At 52.0% G+C, this 16,301-nt stretch overlaps 2 protein-coding genes and 1 non-coding gene across 6 annotated transcripts; 1 reads left to right on the top strand and 2 right to left on the bottom strand.

The window, feature by feature from the left end:
- Positions 1 to 415: 415 nt before the first annotated feature.
- On the top strand, positions 416 to 487 carry trnaw-cca (transfer RNA tryptophan (anticodon CCA)). Its single transcript has one exon. It is a non-coding gene; the product is annotated as a tRNA-Trp (tRNA).
- Positions 488 to 771: 284 nt separating this feature from the next.
- LOC147194266 (FH2 domain-containing protein 1-like) lies at positions 772 to 5,434 on the bottom strand. The gene is made up of 12 exons (XM_086130376.1): positions 5,230 to 5,434; positions 4,261 to 4,628; positions 4,064 to 4,125; positions 3,615 to 3,720; positions 3,434 to 3,519; positions 3,264 to 3,364; positions 3,103 to 3,173; positions 2,914 to 3,021; positions 2,761 to 2,831; positions 2,021 to 2,138; positions 1,752 to 1,916; positions 772 to 1,630 (listed from the first exon to the last, which is right to left on the bottom strand). The coding sequence occupies exons 2-12, from the start codon at positions 4,600 to 4,602 to the stop codon at positions 965 to 967; spliced, it is 1,896 nt and encodes a 631-aa protein (XP_085986502.1). The 5' UTR covers positions 4,603 to 4,628; positions 5,230 to 5,434; the 3' UTR covers positions 772 to 964.
- Positions 5,435 to 5,770: 336 nt separating this feature from the next.
- Positions 5,771 to 12,597, bottom strand: arfip2b (ADP-ribosylation factor interacting protein 2b). Of its 4 annotated transcripts, XM_086130367.1 has the most exons (10): positions 12,300 to 12,596; positions 11,155 to 11,252; positions 10,134 to 10,166; positions 9,210 to 9,318; positions 8,568 to 8,624; positions 8,258 to 8,382; positions 7,592 to 7,813; positions 6,913 to 7,070; positions 6,657 to 6,831; positions 5,771 to 6,550 (listed from the first exon to the last, which is right to left on the bottom strand). In XM_086130367.1, exons 2-10 carry the CDS (start codon positions 11,245 to 11,247, stop codon positions 6,395 to 6,397), a joined length of 1,128 nt encoding a protein of 375 aa, XP_085986493.1. In that variant the 5' UTR covers positions 11,248 to 11,252; positions 12,300 to 12,596; the 3' UTR covers positions 5,771 to 6,394. The 4 variants fall into 4 exon arrangements, with proteins under 4 accessions (XP_085986493.1, XP_085986494.1, XP_085986495.1 ...); XM_086130368.1 differs by lacking the exon at positions 10,134 to 10,166 and having other exon boundaries at positions 12,300 to 12,597; XM_086130369.1 differs by lacking the exon at positions 8,568 to 8,624 and having other exon boundaries at positions 12,300 to 12,594.
- Between the last annotated feature and the right edge of the window lie 3,704 nt (positions 12,598 to 16,301).

The following is a 16,301-nucleotide window of genomic DNA, read 5'->3' as shown; positions in this document are numbered from 1 at the left end:
ACATTGTGTCGATTCAGAGCCTGACGCAAAAGCGTATTAAGGCGACCATCTGGTGGTAGCTTGGAAGAACTCTAGGTACTGGCTGCAGTCACGTGATTTCCAAAGATGTTCCGGCACGTTCCTTTGTCACAGTTTGAGCGAATGCTGCCATCTCGCGGCGATTTGAGAGCTCCCGGTATTGGCTGAAAAAAGTCACGTGACACTGAAGGCTGCTGGAATGCTCATTTCTACCGGCTGAGAGAAGTCACATGACACCCGCCTGGAATCCACGGTACTCAGACAAAAACATGCGTTGTTTCTCACGAATTGCTTCCACGTAAGCGCGTAAAGGCAATAAATACAAGAAATGGACGTTAATGAAAACGGTAGCTTTTCGGTTTTTATATTAGGTCAACAAGACACTTTACTCGTGCAAGACCTCGTGGCGCAACGGTAGCGCGTCTGACTCCAGATCAGAAGGTTGCGTGTTCAAATCACGTCGGGGTCAGTCCCTTTTGTGTCGTCTGTCAACTATTTGTTTGGATGGATCCAATTCAGGAGACCCCGATCGAAGCGGGATGGACAGTTTTTCTGAAGGCTTTATCGAAACCGTCTCGCATAGTTGGTCACTGTAAATATTGTGTGGTCTCGCTTTATCGCTGTTCTTTTGATTTACTCATGCTCAATCCGACACCAACACGCGTATACTCTGCAAGTACGCCATTTCAAGACTGCATCAGGGTGAATTTGCGGTGTATTCGACTCCTCACAAGTGCAACTGGCAGAGGCATGTAAAAAGGTAGCAATGTGTCATTTATTGTGCGCAAAGACAGAAAAAGAGGACCTTCAACAAAATGCAATATGAAAGAAAGGGCATTTCTGAGTGCTGACTGACTCCCAAAATGTCCAAGACAAGTTCCCAGTCGTCATTTCAAATACAAGAATTGGAATTAGATTTTATTTATTAAAAAAAAAAAAAAAGAAATCACACAAAACTGCCCCAAGTGTCTCCTCCTCTCAGGCCGGGCTCCTCCGCCTCCCTTTTGCCTCCGAAGCGTCTGAAGAAGGAAATGAAGCCAAAAGAGCCGGCGGGATTCCCGACACCGGCCGGCGCGGCGCCGGACGAATACGAGCGTTGGGCGGCGGCCCTCCGGAACAAAGTCCCCAGTGGGAAGGCGGCGGGCGGCGGCGGCGGCGCGCAGCCCGCCGACGCCGAGCGGCCCCGAGGACCTCCGGACGCGCCTTCCCGCACGCCGTCGTCCGAGACGCCTCGTCGCCGCCGCCGGGAGCACGTCAGCGGGCTCAGGATGGTCCACGGCGAGCCCACGTCGCCGTTGTCGGCGAAGAAAACGTCTCTGGTTCTGGGCCGAGGGGTGGAGGGACTTTTCTCGCCGTCCTTGGAGTGTTTCTTCTCGGGACTCTCCTGCGCCGTTTCCCGGTTCTCGGGGGGAAGCTCCGGCGGCGCAGGGGAGCGGGAGGTCCTCCGGGACCTGCCGGCGGAGGCTCCCTCGGAGGGGGCGGACAGGAAGCTGTGCAAGGCCGACTCCAGGCCGGAGCGCGGGGCCGGGGGCGCGGGGGCGCGTTTGGCGGGCAGGCGGACGCTCTCCCTGCTCTTACGACGCCGCTCGGCCGCCTCGCGCTCAGCATTCTCCTTCGGTTGGGAAGAAAACATTTTGCGGTTTGGCGGCTCGTGCGGTCGAAATGCGTCGACGCGACCGCCGCGCTCGAATGTGAGCGTGACATTCATTTCTTTTTGATTCGTAGCGTTTCACCTGCACGGCAGCGACGAAGCGACGGCCGAAGGAGTGGAAGATGGCGCAGCATTCCTCCAGCTTGAAGTTTTGAGGGTCCTCGCAGAAGAACTCTGCCACGGCAAAACTCAGCACGTCCAGCTCGCGCAGCAACGACTTGACCTGGCAGAGCTCGTCGTCGCATCGCTGCAGAGACACGAGGTGGCGAGCGTTCGCCAATGCGGCGCACAACAGAAAAATACCCCCAAAATAGACGTTTTTGCATGTTTTGGCGAGGCAAGGGAAGGTACCTTGAGGAAGGGCGCCATCTGCCGGTGGAGGTGGGGATGTCTGCTGGCGCACAGTTTGACCTCCTTCAGCTTCTTCTCTTGTCTTTCCAAGTCGGCCAGCACGTCCTCTTGGCACACTCTTCTTGCGCCACGTTCACACAAGGACACAAACAATCTAATCGTGAGCGATGGGACGTCGATACCTCAAGGGGTGTATCGACACACTTCACAAACTGTGTCAGCACTGCGTTGGTCACCCAATAGAGACCCCTGCAGTGGTTATAAAATCATTGCAGGTAAAGAAATTCCTTGTTTGTGTAAATATAGCAAATTTGAGTTACAATTTTTAACTTATGTCGAAAATTTTGGTGAAATAAAAGACAAAAAAGTGATGATGAATGTTTATTGAGGAACAAAAGTTTTTGGAGTGTCTTTGCTCCAAGGCGATTTCTCCTCTGAGACTTACCAAGATCAAAATTATTCCACACCGGGGAAAACTTCTTTGAACGATCCATAATTTCGCAAAACTTCAGCCAACAAACCCACGACACGTTGTGTCCTTACGAACACGCTTTGGCGCAGCGCATTCAAACGATTCGGTTCCCGAATTGGTTCACGTGATTCTTTCTTAAAGCGATACACGCAGCGATACGGCCTTTCACTCTTGAGCTCTCGGCGCTGTGCTGACGCACCGGCCTCGCTCGTCCCGTCACTACTGATCATAACAATATAGATGCACATAAATGGAGGATGACGCGTACCTGGCCGCCGTTCCGATGTGCTCCAGCTGGCTGGGAAAGGTCAGCAGGTCGGCGTCAATGTCCTCCGCTTGCTAGTTTCACAAAAAAGATGGTGGATTAAAAAAAAAAAAAAAAAAAGAAAAAAAAATAGTGATAAAAAACAGTTTTGTTGACCTTGGCGACATAGTGGAGGAGGTTGAAGGCCGGCTTGTTGGCCTTGGTGTCAGCCAGTTTGAGCAGCGACGTCATCCTGAAGCCGATGGCGTCGGCGCTGTAGCCGCCCTGCGCGGCGAAATCGGCGGGTCGGCGTCCGATCACACGCGAGTATGACGAGCCAAAGGACAAAAGCGAGGAAATACCCACGGCGTTCATGTAATTGCCGGCTTTCAACACCAGGCGGATGACGGCGTGAAGCTTGTCGCAGTCCAGCAGCTCTGCACGGGTGGGGGGGGGGGGGGGCACGCGTTTGATGAGCACGAGCTAATAGGAGGTAGCTAGCCTAGCCTCGCACTCGCATTGCGTACCGTTCGCCGCTTGGATCATGACCGCCAGCGACTTGCTCGCCTCCTCCACGAGAGGCGAGAACTCCTGGCGCAGGACCATGGTCCTCAGCAGCTCCTCGTAGCTACGACGGTTAGCGCCAGCACATTTTTCTCCAAGGGAAAAGGCTCGTATTTCTCCTCGGTTTACTCACCGCGGCACCTTGACCAGCTGCACCATGAAGCGATCGGCCTCGGATAAGAGCGACGGGTTCCCGCTGAAGGACAGCAGCCGCTTCACCTGCGACCGGTCGCACGAGCGCCGATGAGGGCCGGCGCCAACGTCGAGCGGCGCGCGGCGGTCGCCTCGGGCTCGGACGCAGGCGCACGCGCTACCTCGCTTTCCTCGGGCAGCAGCTTGCACAGCTCCGTCAATTTGCCGCCGTCGGCGCCGCCGCGCCACTCGCCCCGGACGATGTCCTCCAGCATTTCCGCCGCCGGCCTGCAGGGGGAGCCGCCGGTCAATAGCCTTGTATTCTGCACCGAGCGTTGTGTTATTTTCGCATCTTTTGGTCAATGTTTCTTAGATTTGTGCACTTTTTGGCTTTGGGACCGCACGATGGTCACCGAGGGGGAAGTCAACGCTAAAGCCGCGTCACGTTTTGCATGCCCGTGCGTATTTGGGAAGCGCGTGAACTCGTTCCTCCTGGCTTGAGGCCAGAAGAGCCCGATGGCATTTGCATTCATCGCAATGGCAAAAGATGATTTGAGACGAGCGATGAATTCAACTTGGATGTCAAAGCAGCACTGCGACATGGGGGCAACCCCGGCTTTTCCCATCTCACCTCTTAAAATATCGGAGGAAGATGCCGATGTTCATGCTCTTTTTGGCGTCCAGAATGCTCACCTGAAGACAAAAACCATTTCATCACTGGACGTTTTTTTTTTTTTGTTGTTGTTGTTGTTCTTTTTTTGGGGTGGGCCGGGGGAAGGGGAACTGCGGTGCGGAACTCAACACTTCCCTTGTTGGAGAACTTCCCACCTGAGGTTGCGACGGGCGGATGTCAGCGCCGCCGCCGCCGCCACGGCGTGGTCTCCTGAAGCCGGCCCTGCTCTGGGCCCGCCGGTCCACGTGGCCGAAGAGCTCGTCCATGCTGCGGGTGTCCAGCACCAGCTCTCTGGGGGGCAGCGCCGACGTCCACACGTTGACTTTGCCCAGCACGCGCTGGTTGGGGATGGCGTCCCAGTTGAGCTTTTTCATGGAGCGCCGCTGCAACGAGGGCGGCGGGGGCAGGAGACGAGAAAGCGTAGGGGGGGGCGGCGGCGGCACAGGAGGCGCAGGAGGAGGAAAAGGTTGCGGCGAGGAGATCGCCGCTGCCTCCATCACTTTCCGCCGCGGTTAGGCCGGAGCTACAAATGGGAGTTGATTTCAGCATGAGGCGCTCTTGACAATTCAACGTTTCATTTGAGGTGTATCGGCAACCGATCGAGTATCAAATTGAACCTACCACAAGTTTGATCATCGATGAAATTGTCCACATGTTGTGAATTTCAGCTGCTCGACGGCAACATTTTGGCTGAGAATGATCATACTCCTATGAAAGTAGGCCGATTATCTTTTAGGGCTGCGACCAACAACGATTTGAGTCCTTTTCCTTAATTTGATGATCGGTGAACGCATTCATCGTTGCAACTCCATGACCTTACGCGTTTCATCAAAAAGACTTCTGCTTTCACTTCGGAAAACGGTGAACAACATTTGTCACGATATTCTGACATGCAACAGACCAAACTAGGAACTGTTGTTGTTGTTTTAATCGTTTAATAGCGCCTTTGCTCTTTGGACTTAATGGCATTACTTGTTAGCTGAACTTAAAAAACAATGTATTGTCAATCGACTTCCCCACGCTGAAGACAAAGAGGCGGCCGTGGCATATTCCTCTGCCACCACACTCCGCTGCAATTTTGCACACAAAGCGCTCGCTATCACGTTGCTTTCAACACGACTCACCTTAATATTTGACAAACGCAGCAGGCCACCACGTCCGAATGGCGCCGTCATTTGGGGAAGGAAGCCTGGTATGAAGTTTGCCGCGAGGGAAACGCACAGGTGTACGACTCGTCTCGGCCAATCGGATTCTTCGTCGGCGGAGGGCCCAAATGGCGCGTCCACCAATCAGATTGCCCCGACGTCGTCATTGAAATATCGCCACAAAATGCGGAAGCGCGCGCCGGTGTAGGAAGCGTTTCCGCCAATCCGATACCGAGTCTCCGCCCCTGTCGTCGAAAACAGCCTCTCGTTGGTTTTAAAGTCTGAAAGACCGCCCATCGACAAATGTCAAATCCACGATCAAACGTCTGGGAGCGTGTTCACCAATCGTATTCAGAGTTAGTACTCACGTGCGCCATAACACACTCTCAATTGTCAACCGGGGTATGTCCCGGGTTAATTTGGCTTAATGTTGACATGCGCACGCCAAAAATGTAAATGTAATACTGTGCACACGCACTTAAGGATGTTTATTTATTTTCATCATTCAAACACACACAAGTTGAAGATTTGAAAATGACTTGCTTCTTTTATTATTTCCGAGGATCAGCCTCGACTGAGAGGAATCACTTGCGACTCCAACATACACAAAGAAAATAGAACTCAGTGAACTCTTTTGGGCGCGTTCAGACATGACATGCCCCGCTCGCAAATTTGCTGATATAACGCCGCGAATAAAAGGGGCTTCACTCGATTCTTTTTTTTTTGTCACCATGAGCCATTTCTGGCATCAAATGGGCACGCTGGCTTAAGGAAGGTTGGCAAAGCGTCAGGTAGTCAGTCACAGTTGCTCCTCCTCGTGGCTGTGAAGCCTTCAAACAGAGAAAGACGAGAACAAAGTGGCTCGGACCACAAACTGGCACGTCCGTCGAGTCTTGCCCATAAAAAAAAATAAAATAATTCCAGTAAAAATTTGCCGTGTACGTTGATTGGAGACGTGGCCTCCATTTTGATTGTTTGATTGGGTGGCGCTTTGATGGCGTTCGGGCCTCTGTCTCAACATCAAAGCAGAGGAGTCGAAACGCACAAATTAAAAGCTTGCGGGAAAGCGGGCCACTTGCTTTTGTGGACCCATCGGGCAGGCTTGGCTTGGGGGGGGGGTGGGCTTTAGGATTTGGCTCCATCCTCAGGGCTCCTCCAGCCAGGACGGCTTGTCGGCTCCGGGCGGATTCAGCTTGACGTTGAAGCGCTCGAGCGTTTGCTCCAGCTGCTGCTGGTTGCCGGCGAAGTACGCCGAGATGGCGTTGTGGAAGAGCAAAAGCTGCTTGTGCATCACCTTCACCTGGGGAAGGGGGGTGGTGGGGCAGACAAAGGGCAAACTCATTGAATGCGTTGCCTTCCAAGCGCCGCGTCGCTCGGCCCAATTTCCCTCCCGATGACGGACCGACCTTGTTCTCCTCCAGGAACCCGAGTTTGACGGTGACGTCGGAGCGCAGTCGTTCGTACTTGTCCTTCTGGACTTGGTACTGCTGCTGCGCGGCGTCGACGCGGGCCGCGGCCGCCGCGTCCCGAGGCCCCAAGCTCAGCTCCTCCAGGTCCGACCGGTACGCGTCGAATTCCAACCTGAGGGGCCGCTTTGTAAAGTTTTGGCCGCAAAAGGCGCAACTTTGGGAGTACCGTATTTGTTTTTGGTTTTGTTTTTACCTGGCGTTTTCATACATCTTGATGGTCATGAGCGTGTCCTCCATGGTCTTGTTGACCAACGTGTTGATGCTGGACACAAAGAAGTTGATGGCGCCCAGCAGAGTCTCGCCGTTCCTGCACAGCAGCTTCTGGGTCTCGGCGTTGTAGCCAAACTCATCCTGCGGAGACGGGTATGATATTACGGAACCGCGATTCAAATTGCGGGATGAAGCTAGACCGACAAGGGACTTTGTTCAGATTGGAACGGTGCCGCACTCAACTACGGCGGCCATTCGCGTCGTTACCGAACATATCGTGTGGCCCGTTTAGGCGACAAACTATGCTAGGCGTCGGTGCTCTAGCCGCTGTGGGCATATTTACAAAGATTTACATTTTCGGTTTGGTTTTTCATGCTCCTACATGACTCCTAGGACTAGGTTTACTTTTTAGACGACACCAGCAGCCCGTTTAAGCAGCAAACGGGTTGGGTATCTGGCGCGATGCTTACTTCATGATACACAATCCGTTTAGGCACAAAACGAGTCGGGCAAGTATTTGTCTATGCTCTGGACAAGCTATCTATTGATCCGTCCATGACAATATTTCGAATGATGCGGCTTCACGATTTGGGCGGCCCGTTTAAGCGGCAAACTACGTCTAGGCGTTGAGCGCATTCAGTTGTTTCTTTGGCGGTCGTCACCCGAAGCTCCGGCGACTTCTGGCTGAGGTCGGCGAAGGCGTCGCCCAGCGCGTGCTGCGTCTGCACCATGTTGTAGAAATGATTGGTCAGCGCTCGGGCCAGTCGCAGCACACTCCCGTATTTGCGCTTGGTGTCGCGCAGCAGCTCGATCTGGGCCTCCAGCTCCAGGTCCACGGTCCGCGAGCCGCGCCCGAAACGCTCCGAGATCATCTGCTTGGTGCACTAAAAAGTCAGGAAAGAAATCAAATGAAGGCAATCTGAATATCCTGTTTGAATACGGTCGAGGGCGGCCCGTCCGGGCAGGATCCTGCCGCTTCGTGATCGAAAGAACCGGCGGCCCGTCTAGGCAATCTACTAATCGCTTCGTAGCAGCGGAGCGAATGTGTCGTAGGCATACTCGCACACAGAAGGAACTTTTGTCGTTTAATGTTCCGCGCTCAACGTTGCCTCAAGTTTCAAGTTTGAAACATAAGGCGACCCGTTTAGTGTCCAAATTAATTGGAGCTCTTTGAGTCATATGTGCGCCCTCAATATTTCCAAAGAACTAAGCTATTGGGAAGGGTGGTTTTTTTTTTTTCATGCTTCATGATCAGAAATATAGCGCGGCCCGTCAAGGCAGCTGCTACCACTTTGGAGAAAACGTTTGACGCCACTACAGCTTGCCACCTTGTAAGTGTTGAGACCCCACTTCTTGACCGTCTCCAGCTTCTCCACCGCCACGCCTTGCGTGGCCGCCTCCTCCGCCACCGCCTCCGCCGACGAGCTGCTGGCGCTCTGTTGCACGCTGGGACCTGCGGGTGGCGCCAAGAGACAAAAAGTCACGCCCGAGCCAGAGGAAAAAAAACAAACTTTCACAGGACAGAACAAACGCGCCAAGAGTATGAACGTGACAGGAAGCAACACTGAAGCGTTCAGGTTGTTTACATTTTAGAGCAAGAGGGGGGGGGGGGGGGGAGCAACAAGAAAGGTGTAAAACCTAGTCCTGTGACCGGGATCCGTTTGTTAAAGTCGGGGTTGTAGCGCACAGCCGGGCCTGAGAGACACACACAAACGTTAGCGCGGACGCAGCCGGGTGGCGAGCGAAGCGACCGGTCGTCGTCTCTGAATGCGAATGGGCCGCGGGCCGTCGACGTTCACGACTCATTTCACCAGCTCCCCCGGACAGCGCGACGCTTTGGACATATCCGCAATCAAGGTTTGTTTGAAATGTTTCTGCCCGTTTAATTCATGTTTCAAATTTGACGGAAGCAAACCGAGATTTGCACACCGGGGGCCTTTAGTTGGTGATTTCCAAGGAACTTCTTGTGCTCGGTTCTCGAAGGTCCCGCACACGAGTTTTCCCGTGGAACTCATGGATGGAACAATGGGACAGCCCGTTGAGGCAGCAAATGAATTGGGCCTCTGCACTGTGGACGCAGAGGTTTGTTTTTGTTTCTTTCTTTCTGTTTAACTCCTTTCACTTATTTTTCTGTTTTCCTTCAAGGGGCCCAAACTCAATTTCATTTCATGCTTTAAAAAAAATTAAAAATTGGGCTGCCTAACTTGCAATGATCAAATGGGACCCGACGGGCCCTTTTCCGAAGCGTCGCACGGCGAGCGAGGCCGGCGCGCTAGCTACCTTTGATGGATCCGGTGGGGATGATGCCCTCCGCCGTCCCGCCGTAACCGCCCGACACAACGCTGGTCTCGTTGAGGTTCGGACCCGACACCATCACCTGCTGGAGGTCCTGCATATGCCGAAAGGAGGCGCGGGGGGGTTAGCGGATGGCGTGGAAGGATTCCATTAGATGAACATTACTTCAGAGAGAGGTGATTATTCGTTAGCGGACGACGTTGGGAAGGTTAAGTAAAGGTCGAGGAAGACGCAAGTTGCTCTCACGGCCTTTGAGATAAGTCAAGTGCATCGTAAAGCTATAAAAGAAAATTAAAAAGTGAAGTGTGTGTGTGTGAAGGGGGGGGGGGGTTTCCCGTTAAGCCATTTCTTTTTTTTTTAACCTCCTGCTTATTTGGGTGCAATTCCACAGTCAACCACTCGATGGCAGCACATGATTGAGTTTGAGATTGATTTGAAAGAAAAAGAATGAAAACAACTACAGTATTTTGTTGAAGAGTAGTCAACGTCATGACGCTCGAAAAACATTCCTCAGGAGTCACGTCACTCGGCTGTCGGCTATTCTGCGGATTTCACTTATTGCGGAGGCGCTCCGGAACGTAATGGCAATGGCTGCCCACGACGGAGGAGGCAGGACTCGATTGGTCGGAACTTGAGAAAATACGTATGAGCCTCATCCTGACCGACGTGGGCTCTCTCCCATACGACGACGCCTTTCCATTCTTATCGTTCTCACGGGAGGTTTCCGTCCCTTCGCCACACGATCGGCGTTGCGGCATTAGTAGCGCATTCAAAGAGTCACTCGGGTGACAGCGGCGAGGGGAGGGGGGAGGCGGGGGGGCTCGCGCGGCGGCACACCGCAAGTGCCACCCAAACACACAAGGGCACGCAAACGTCCGCTCACCCCCCGGCGCCTGGGCCGCTTCCTACCTTCTCATCTAAACGCCACTGCCGCCGCGTCGCCTGCACACAGACCACCACAAACAAACGTGCACAGAAAGGGAAAAAAAAACAAAAAAACAAGAGGACTGAAATCAGCAGGATGCCAAAGAAAGTCAACGCAAGGTGTGATGAGCAGCGGGGACAACTTACTGTGGGCATTAAGAATGTGATTCACGTCATCTTTACACGCATGGAAGCCCGCGCGCGCGCACACACACATTTACACACTCCACGTCGGCAAGGGGCTTCACTGCAGACAATCTGATGTGTGAGCACAAAGCCATGTTGCTGCGAATTGCTGTTGCTATGGCGACCGTTGCTACCTCCCAGTAAGCACACAGCTCATGCTCACTCACACACGCACACGCACGCACACACGCGCACAGTTGAGTGAGCAAACAAGCAACCGTCAGCATTTTGTCCAGGAACTTGCAAGTGTGCTTGTCCAGGGCGTGCACCACCTGCAACGGCTCCAACTCACCTGAACAACCTCAATCTCAATTTGGCTGGCCAACCTGAAATCAGCTTTGCAATCTCAACACTTCGGGCAGACCCAAAACTGATGGGCTGATGTGAACCACCCGAACAGCGCCCCACCACCAAAACCGCCTTCGAGCATCTTCACTCACACAGACGCCTGAAAACAATCTTGATGCACCGGAGACTTTTGAAAGCTCGAGAAGCACCCGAGACGAGGCTTGATACAATCAGGATTTCGGAGCCTAACCAAAGCAACACGGGAGGTCCCTGAAATGAGCAGAACTACCTTGACGATCTCAAGTGAGCGCAGCCCTTTCATTCAGCGCAAACAAAAGACTCCCGAGTGAATTGATTATCAGGCATCTTCTGAAACAATCTCACTGACGCTTGTCACGCGCATTCGAGTCCCAACTTGAACTTTTTGTGTCTTCACACTCCAGCCTGAGAAGAGCAAAACACCAAAAGCGCCATCTCGGCGCAGCGGACAACGGCAGCGGCTATGCAAATGAGGTGGCGCGACACGGCGTACCTGCTCCAGGCCGTCGTCCTCCACAAGCGCGCCCGTGTTGGCGTTGCGGTTGATGGGGATCTCCACGGTGGCCGCTTTGCTCACGTCCGACATGGCGCCTTGGGACGGACAGAAAAAAAAAAACGTACAATATGCCGCAACGTCACCGTCGGCCCAAAGATCCGCCCGTCCGTGCATATCTATTTGCACCAATCCAAAGTACTGCTCTGTTCTCACGGCGTCAGGTATTTTTCACTAGAGACGGTTGAGTGTCAATATCAGGCATTGATCTTGGCCTTTTTCCCCCAATTCGCCGCCTCAAGATCGAACGTGTAAGGTTGAACACGATAAGGTCGGATACTGATTTACTTTCTCAGGCCACATAAAATGATGTGGCGGGCCAGATCTGGCCCCCGGGCCTTGACTTTGACACCTGTAATCTAAAACGTTATTTAAAGGGTAGAGGTTTTTTTTTTAATTGACTGACCCGTTTTGTTGTCATTTGACATCCAAAGACGCCATTTTGTGGTCTCCACACGACACACGTCAGTTGCCGTGGTAACACGGACGTTCAAATGGTATTCAAAGCGGCAATCCAAGTTGTAGTATTAAAGATTGACAACTTTTTTTTTTTTTTACAATGTCACCCACGTTAATATCTTTTTTATTTTTAAACATCACCGCTTTGTCACCCGGCGCGCATTCATTCCGATTAAACGTATGGATAGTAACTTTACGCGGAGAGCGCACAGATGAACATCCAAAAACCACAAATTCACTGCACGTAGACCTTTGAACCGCACAAATCAAGAACGCGCGCAGAAACATTGTTGCAAACGGACTTTAAACTCCGGCAAATTCACAATGATTCGTCGGCTTCAGGTGCCATATGGCAGGTGCAGCCGCCCAGGTGCGAACACGGAAACCTTTATTCGTGTCAGTGACGCGATTCCGCAGCTTCGCTCCCATTCAAATACATCGTGCTAACAACGGCTTGAGTCAAAACATGGTTATGAGCTTGTTGATTTTAATCTTAGAAAGGCCCGATTTCAAGTTGTAGCGTCACCCGGCTAACACACTCGAGAGTAGTCGGGCAACTCAAAACGTGTCGACGTGTGCATACAAAAATAAATACAACGGCAAAATAAAAGAATCGCGGGAATTACCCTTCCCGGAGTTTGCCGTCCGGTCGTGCCGCTCCCCGGAATGCCAGCGGGCAGGCTAACAAGCTGCTAGCGACCACAACGAAGCATCTCCGGCTAACGTGTCTTTGGCTACAACGAGCACAAACCGGTGGGAGGAAATTTGGACGACATGACAGCACAAAAGGATGATTGTTGTTTTCGCCGATGTTGCTGGTGAGGCGCGGCAACCGGGTTGCTGCTGGTTGACTTGGAAGCCAAGAAAGAAGGAAGAGGAAGAAACGGAAGAAGACGATAAAATTTCAACGGCGGAAGTGACTTGTGCTCAAAGCTTTTATTTTCGGCTACAGGAAGTCACTGGCTGGGCAGCCGTGAAGAATTCGCGTGAAGTAGCCCTCAGCGTTTGGGGTGCGAGGATTGAATTGACCAATTATTTCATAGAATAAAAAAATAATTTGTAAGATTCATATATTGAATGTATTCGATGTCATAGGTAATCTTCGTACCTGAAAAAAGCCCCAAATAAATGCTTCGAACAAATACTGGACTTTGTCAAGAGAAGGACCTTATCATTATGGCACGACACTGCCCTCCTGTGGCCAAGTTACTCAACTCAAATGCATTTCGAGAGCATCCATCCATTTTCCGATCCGCGTTATCCTCACAAGGGTCGTGGGGGGGGGGGGGGGGGGGGGTGCTGGAGCCTATCCCAGCTGTCTTCAGGCAGTAGGTGGGGGACACCCTGAACCGTTTTTTTAGCCAATCGCAGGGCACACAGAGACCAAAAACCATCCACGCTCACACTCACACAGATGGACAAATTTGAGTGTTCAGTCAGCCTGCCATGCATGTTTTTGGAAAACCGGAGTACCCGGAGAAAAGAAACTCCACACTGGGAGGCCGAAGTTGGCCGCCGAGTGTGTTTTAATACATTGAAATGTGTTGAAAGCATGCAGGGAGGGGTTACACTTTTATTCGATTTTTTTAAACATTGCACACATCAGACCATATGACAGTTTTTCACCAATCGTGCGTGGGTGTGGAACGTATCTTCCGTGACAAACAGGTGTTCACTGTACTGCTGGACCCCCCCCCCCCCCCTCCACACGAGAGAGTTACTCGTCGCCTCACCGGGTCTTTCGTCATGTCATTTTGGCTAATCTCCCTTTCCAGGCAGAATTTCTCCTCCAAAAGCCGCAAGAACAACAAACCCGGCGCGTGACAATCCAGCCGAGTATTTAGCAGCTGCGCATGAGAAACCCAATATTTCCCTCGGGGCTCCGAGTGGACGGGAGTGGGAGCGAATATTACCTTCTCGCCGCTTAAGTGGTCAGTAACGCGACTCCGAGTGGACGCCGGTGTCGTTAGCTAGCGTGCGGAATGGTGACAACTATACCTGACCAGCTGCATATGGACTTCCGAGGTCACGAATTATGTCCTGCTGTGTGAAGAAAAAAAAAAAAAAGACAACTCAATAGTTGCTGGTGATTCACAAGATGGCTGACAAAGCTACGATTGTTTGAATGAATGCCTCCGACCGGCAAGGGCCAGACCTAAATCCGAAAACTTTTAACCTGAACCCTAATGCTAACCTCCAACGGTAAACGTTGCGCCTCGCTAGCCGTATGGCAAATGGGGAGGCTTGCAATGTGAGCGGTGCGAGACCTGTCCTAGCGGGTTGCGGAGAGCTGGACGCGGTCCAGAAAAAGTCAAAGACTTCAAGTGGAAACTATTCGGGGCGGAAGAGCCATCTGCTTTCACTTGAGATGCTGGACAGCTAACTGCAATAAAGAGCCCACCACGAACCGTTTTACGCTCGCTTTCTTTATAGCCGTCCTTCGCTCGCTCTCGACTTGCCCTATTAGCCGCATCGCCAATGCGAGCGGCGCTCGGCTTCTTTTTATTGTCTCTGGCCGCGCACTTGGGGGAGTCGACTCAAATGCGAGCCGGCCGCATTCCCTCCCCGCCTCGGGGCTCTCTTCTGGGTCATAAAGCTGTCGTGGGCCACGTGCAAGTGAAAAGGACGCTGGCGACGACTCCTTTCCGCTACGACGGCCTCGAAGCTTCAGCTTCCGTGCTCCAAAAGTGGTTTGGGTTTCCTTTCGGAACTCGTTCATATCGGGGGAACCGCCGCTCTATCATTCGGGGCTACATTTTTTAGGGGGGGGGGGGGGGAGTGTTTCAATCCTATTTTTGGGTGGGGGTTGACAGTACACAGCCAAGTCCGAATTTCGCATCGCGCTTTCAGTGTAGCACAACGTACAGCAGCCAAGCCCTGAGCCCTCTTCACTTGAAAGCTCATTTAAACCCGAACCCTCAACCCTAACCCCGAGAAGCTTAAATCCACACGGGGGGAGCATAGCGGCAAAGCCCCCGCTACCCTCACGTCAACAATTTCTGAGTGCACCAAATCAATTTAAAGCTTGTCCCCGAAACGCAGGCCCCCTTGGCAACCAAAGTCGTCCTCCATTGTTGTGCTTGGTGCCGATTCTCTCAGCAGGCCCTGGAGCAGTAACTTCAAAGACGACGACTTCTTTTTTTTTTTTTTTTTCCTGGCCAGATCGCTCCCTTTGTTTGGGATTGACAAGAAGCGACGTTCAGTTTTTTTTTTTCCACGCGACAAACCTCGCACACTTTGTCATGTCCTTCAAAACCCAAAGGGGGTCGCGGGGATATTTATTGCGCGCTCCTAAATGAAAACAGAGGGTAACTGTTAAGATTCGGAGGTCCTCATCGATAGCTTTTGGCTCCGACGGAACAGTGAGGAACATCGGCGCGTTTTTTGTCAAACGTGAAGCAGATGGCGCGGCCGCGACCGAACGCGGACACGCGACTCACAATGCGACACATCCAAACATTTTGTTTGAAAGTCAGGTTCACTTGGCAACATGAAACCTGAACGACTTGTTTATCATGAGTTGGCCCACAAAAAGAAAAGTCTCAAGAAGCTGTGCGTGAAAAGATGCGGGAAGTTTGGTGTTTTGCTTCCAAACGGCCAACTTAGGTTCATTTTGGGCATTTTAGGGCCAAAACATGACACAAACTGCCAAACATGTCGCCGGGCGACGCTTTGAGCCGCTGTCGATCGACGGATGATGCTAACGATTGCTAACGTCGACGAGCGCCCAACCGATTGATGTTGCTCATGACCCCCGGCGAGACCGTCCGAGTCTGTTGCCATTTATGCACACAGGTCGGCAAATAAAATCATTGTGAGACCCAAATTGACTCCAGCGGAGTAACATCTGAACACAGCGCAAAAAAAAAAAAACAACAACAAAAAAAAACCCCACCACCATGTTGTCGTCCTCTCCCAGGCTTGAACCCTCTTTCGAAAAAAAAAAAACCTGTCTTGAACTCACTGTAATTTCGGTGTAAAAAGAGGATAACATTTCAGGCTTGCCTTAACGGAATACTTGTGCTGTGATCCAAGTCGTAACCCCCCCCCCCCCCCCCCCAAAAAAAACCTCCCGACTCCTGCACATTCTCCGCATTTAAGCTGACAGAAGAAGGCCGGCTAATAAATTTCCATGTCGGGAGCGAGCGAGCGAGAGACAGAGAGAGATTGAAGCATTTTATAAATGTCAGCCCCTAAATCATGTTTATGGAAAACAAAACATCAGAGACAATGTCCCCTTCAAGGGAAACTCATTAGTCAGAAAATCTGCCTTTGCAAGGGTAATAATGGATGCTGAGCATGTCCTGACAATTTAGTCGGATTTGCTAAGAAAAAAAAAGTGCTGTTAAAAATCGATGTTAGTGCTAACGATGCTACGGGCTAAGAAAACAGGGAAAGACGGTCTCTTCCTCATCGGAATTTGACATCGGTCGTTATCTTCCCCGCTGACGGTTTTCGCATAACGGCGCGAAATGCACCTTGGGATATTTTCCCCAGCCAAGTCACCAACCGACGCGTCCTTAAATTTAAGCTCACGGACGAGAACGACTTTGCGTGCGTTTGTGGTTGACGGCCACAAAGGACGCAAGAACGGACAAGAATGCGAATAAGGAAAGGCGGGAAAGAAG

Source organism: Hippocampus guttulatus, chromosome 15, assembly GCF_054856545.1.
Source record: "Hippocampus guttulatus isolate MCC_2025c chromosome 15, RoL_Hgut_1.0, whole genome shotgun sequence".
Lineage (NCBI taxonomy): Eukaryota > Metazoa > Chordata > Actinopteri > Syngnathiformes > Syngnathidae > Hippocampus > Hippocampus guttulatus.
The sequence above is the reverse complement of the archived record's forward strand: the minus strand, read 5'-3'. Positions and strand labels throughout refer to the sequence as shown.

What these genes read in the sequence shown, in the direction of transcription:
- arfip2b (XM_086130367.1), bottom strand. Translation starts at nt 11,247, where the DNA reads ATGTCGGACGTGAGCAAAGCGGCCACCGTGGAGATCCCCATCAACCGC. An exon ending in AGTGGCGTTTAGATGAGAAG is followed by an intron (nt 9,319 to 10,133) that starts GTAGGAAGCGGC and finishes CGGCATATGCAG; the next exon opens with GACCTCCAGCAGGTGATGGT. An exon ending in AAGATGTATGAAAACGCCAG is followed by an intron (nt 6,832 to 6,912) that starts GTAAAAACAAAA and finishes GCGGCCCCTCAG; the next exon opens with GTTGGAATTCGACGCGTACC.
- LOC147194266 (XM_086130376.1), bottom strand. Translation starts at nt 4,602, where the DNA reads ATGGAGGCAGCGGCGATCTCCTCGCCGCAACCTTTTCCTCCTCCTGCG. An exon ending in TCCTCCACTATGTCGCCAAG is followed by an intron (nt 2,832 to 2,913) that starts GTCAACAAAACT and finishes TTGTGAAACTAG; the next exon opens with CAAGCGGAGGACATTGACGC. An exon ending in CACATCGGAACGGCGGCCAG is followed by an intron (nt 2,139 to 2,760) that starts GTACGCGTCATC and finishes TGGCGCAAGAAG; the next exon opens with AGTGTGCCAAGAGGACGTGC.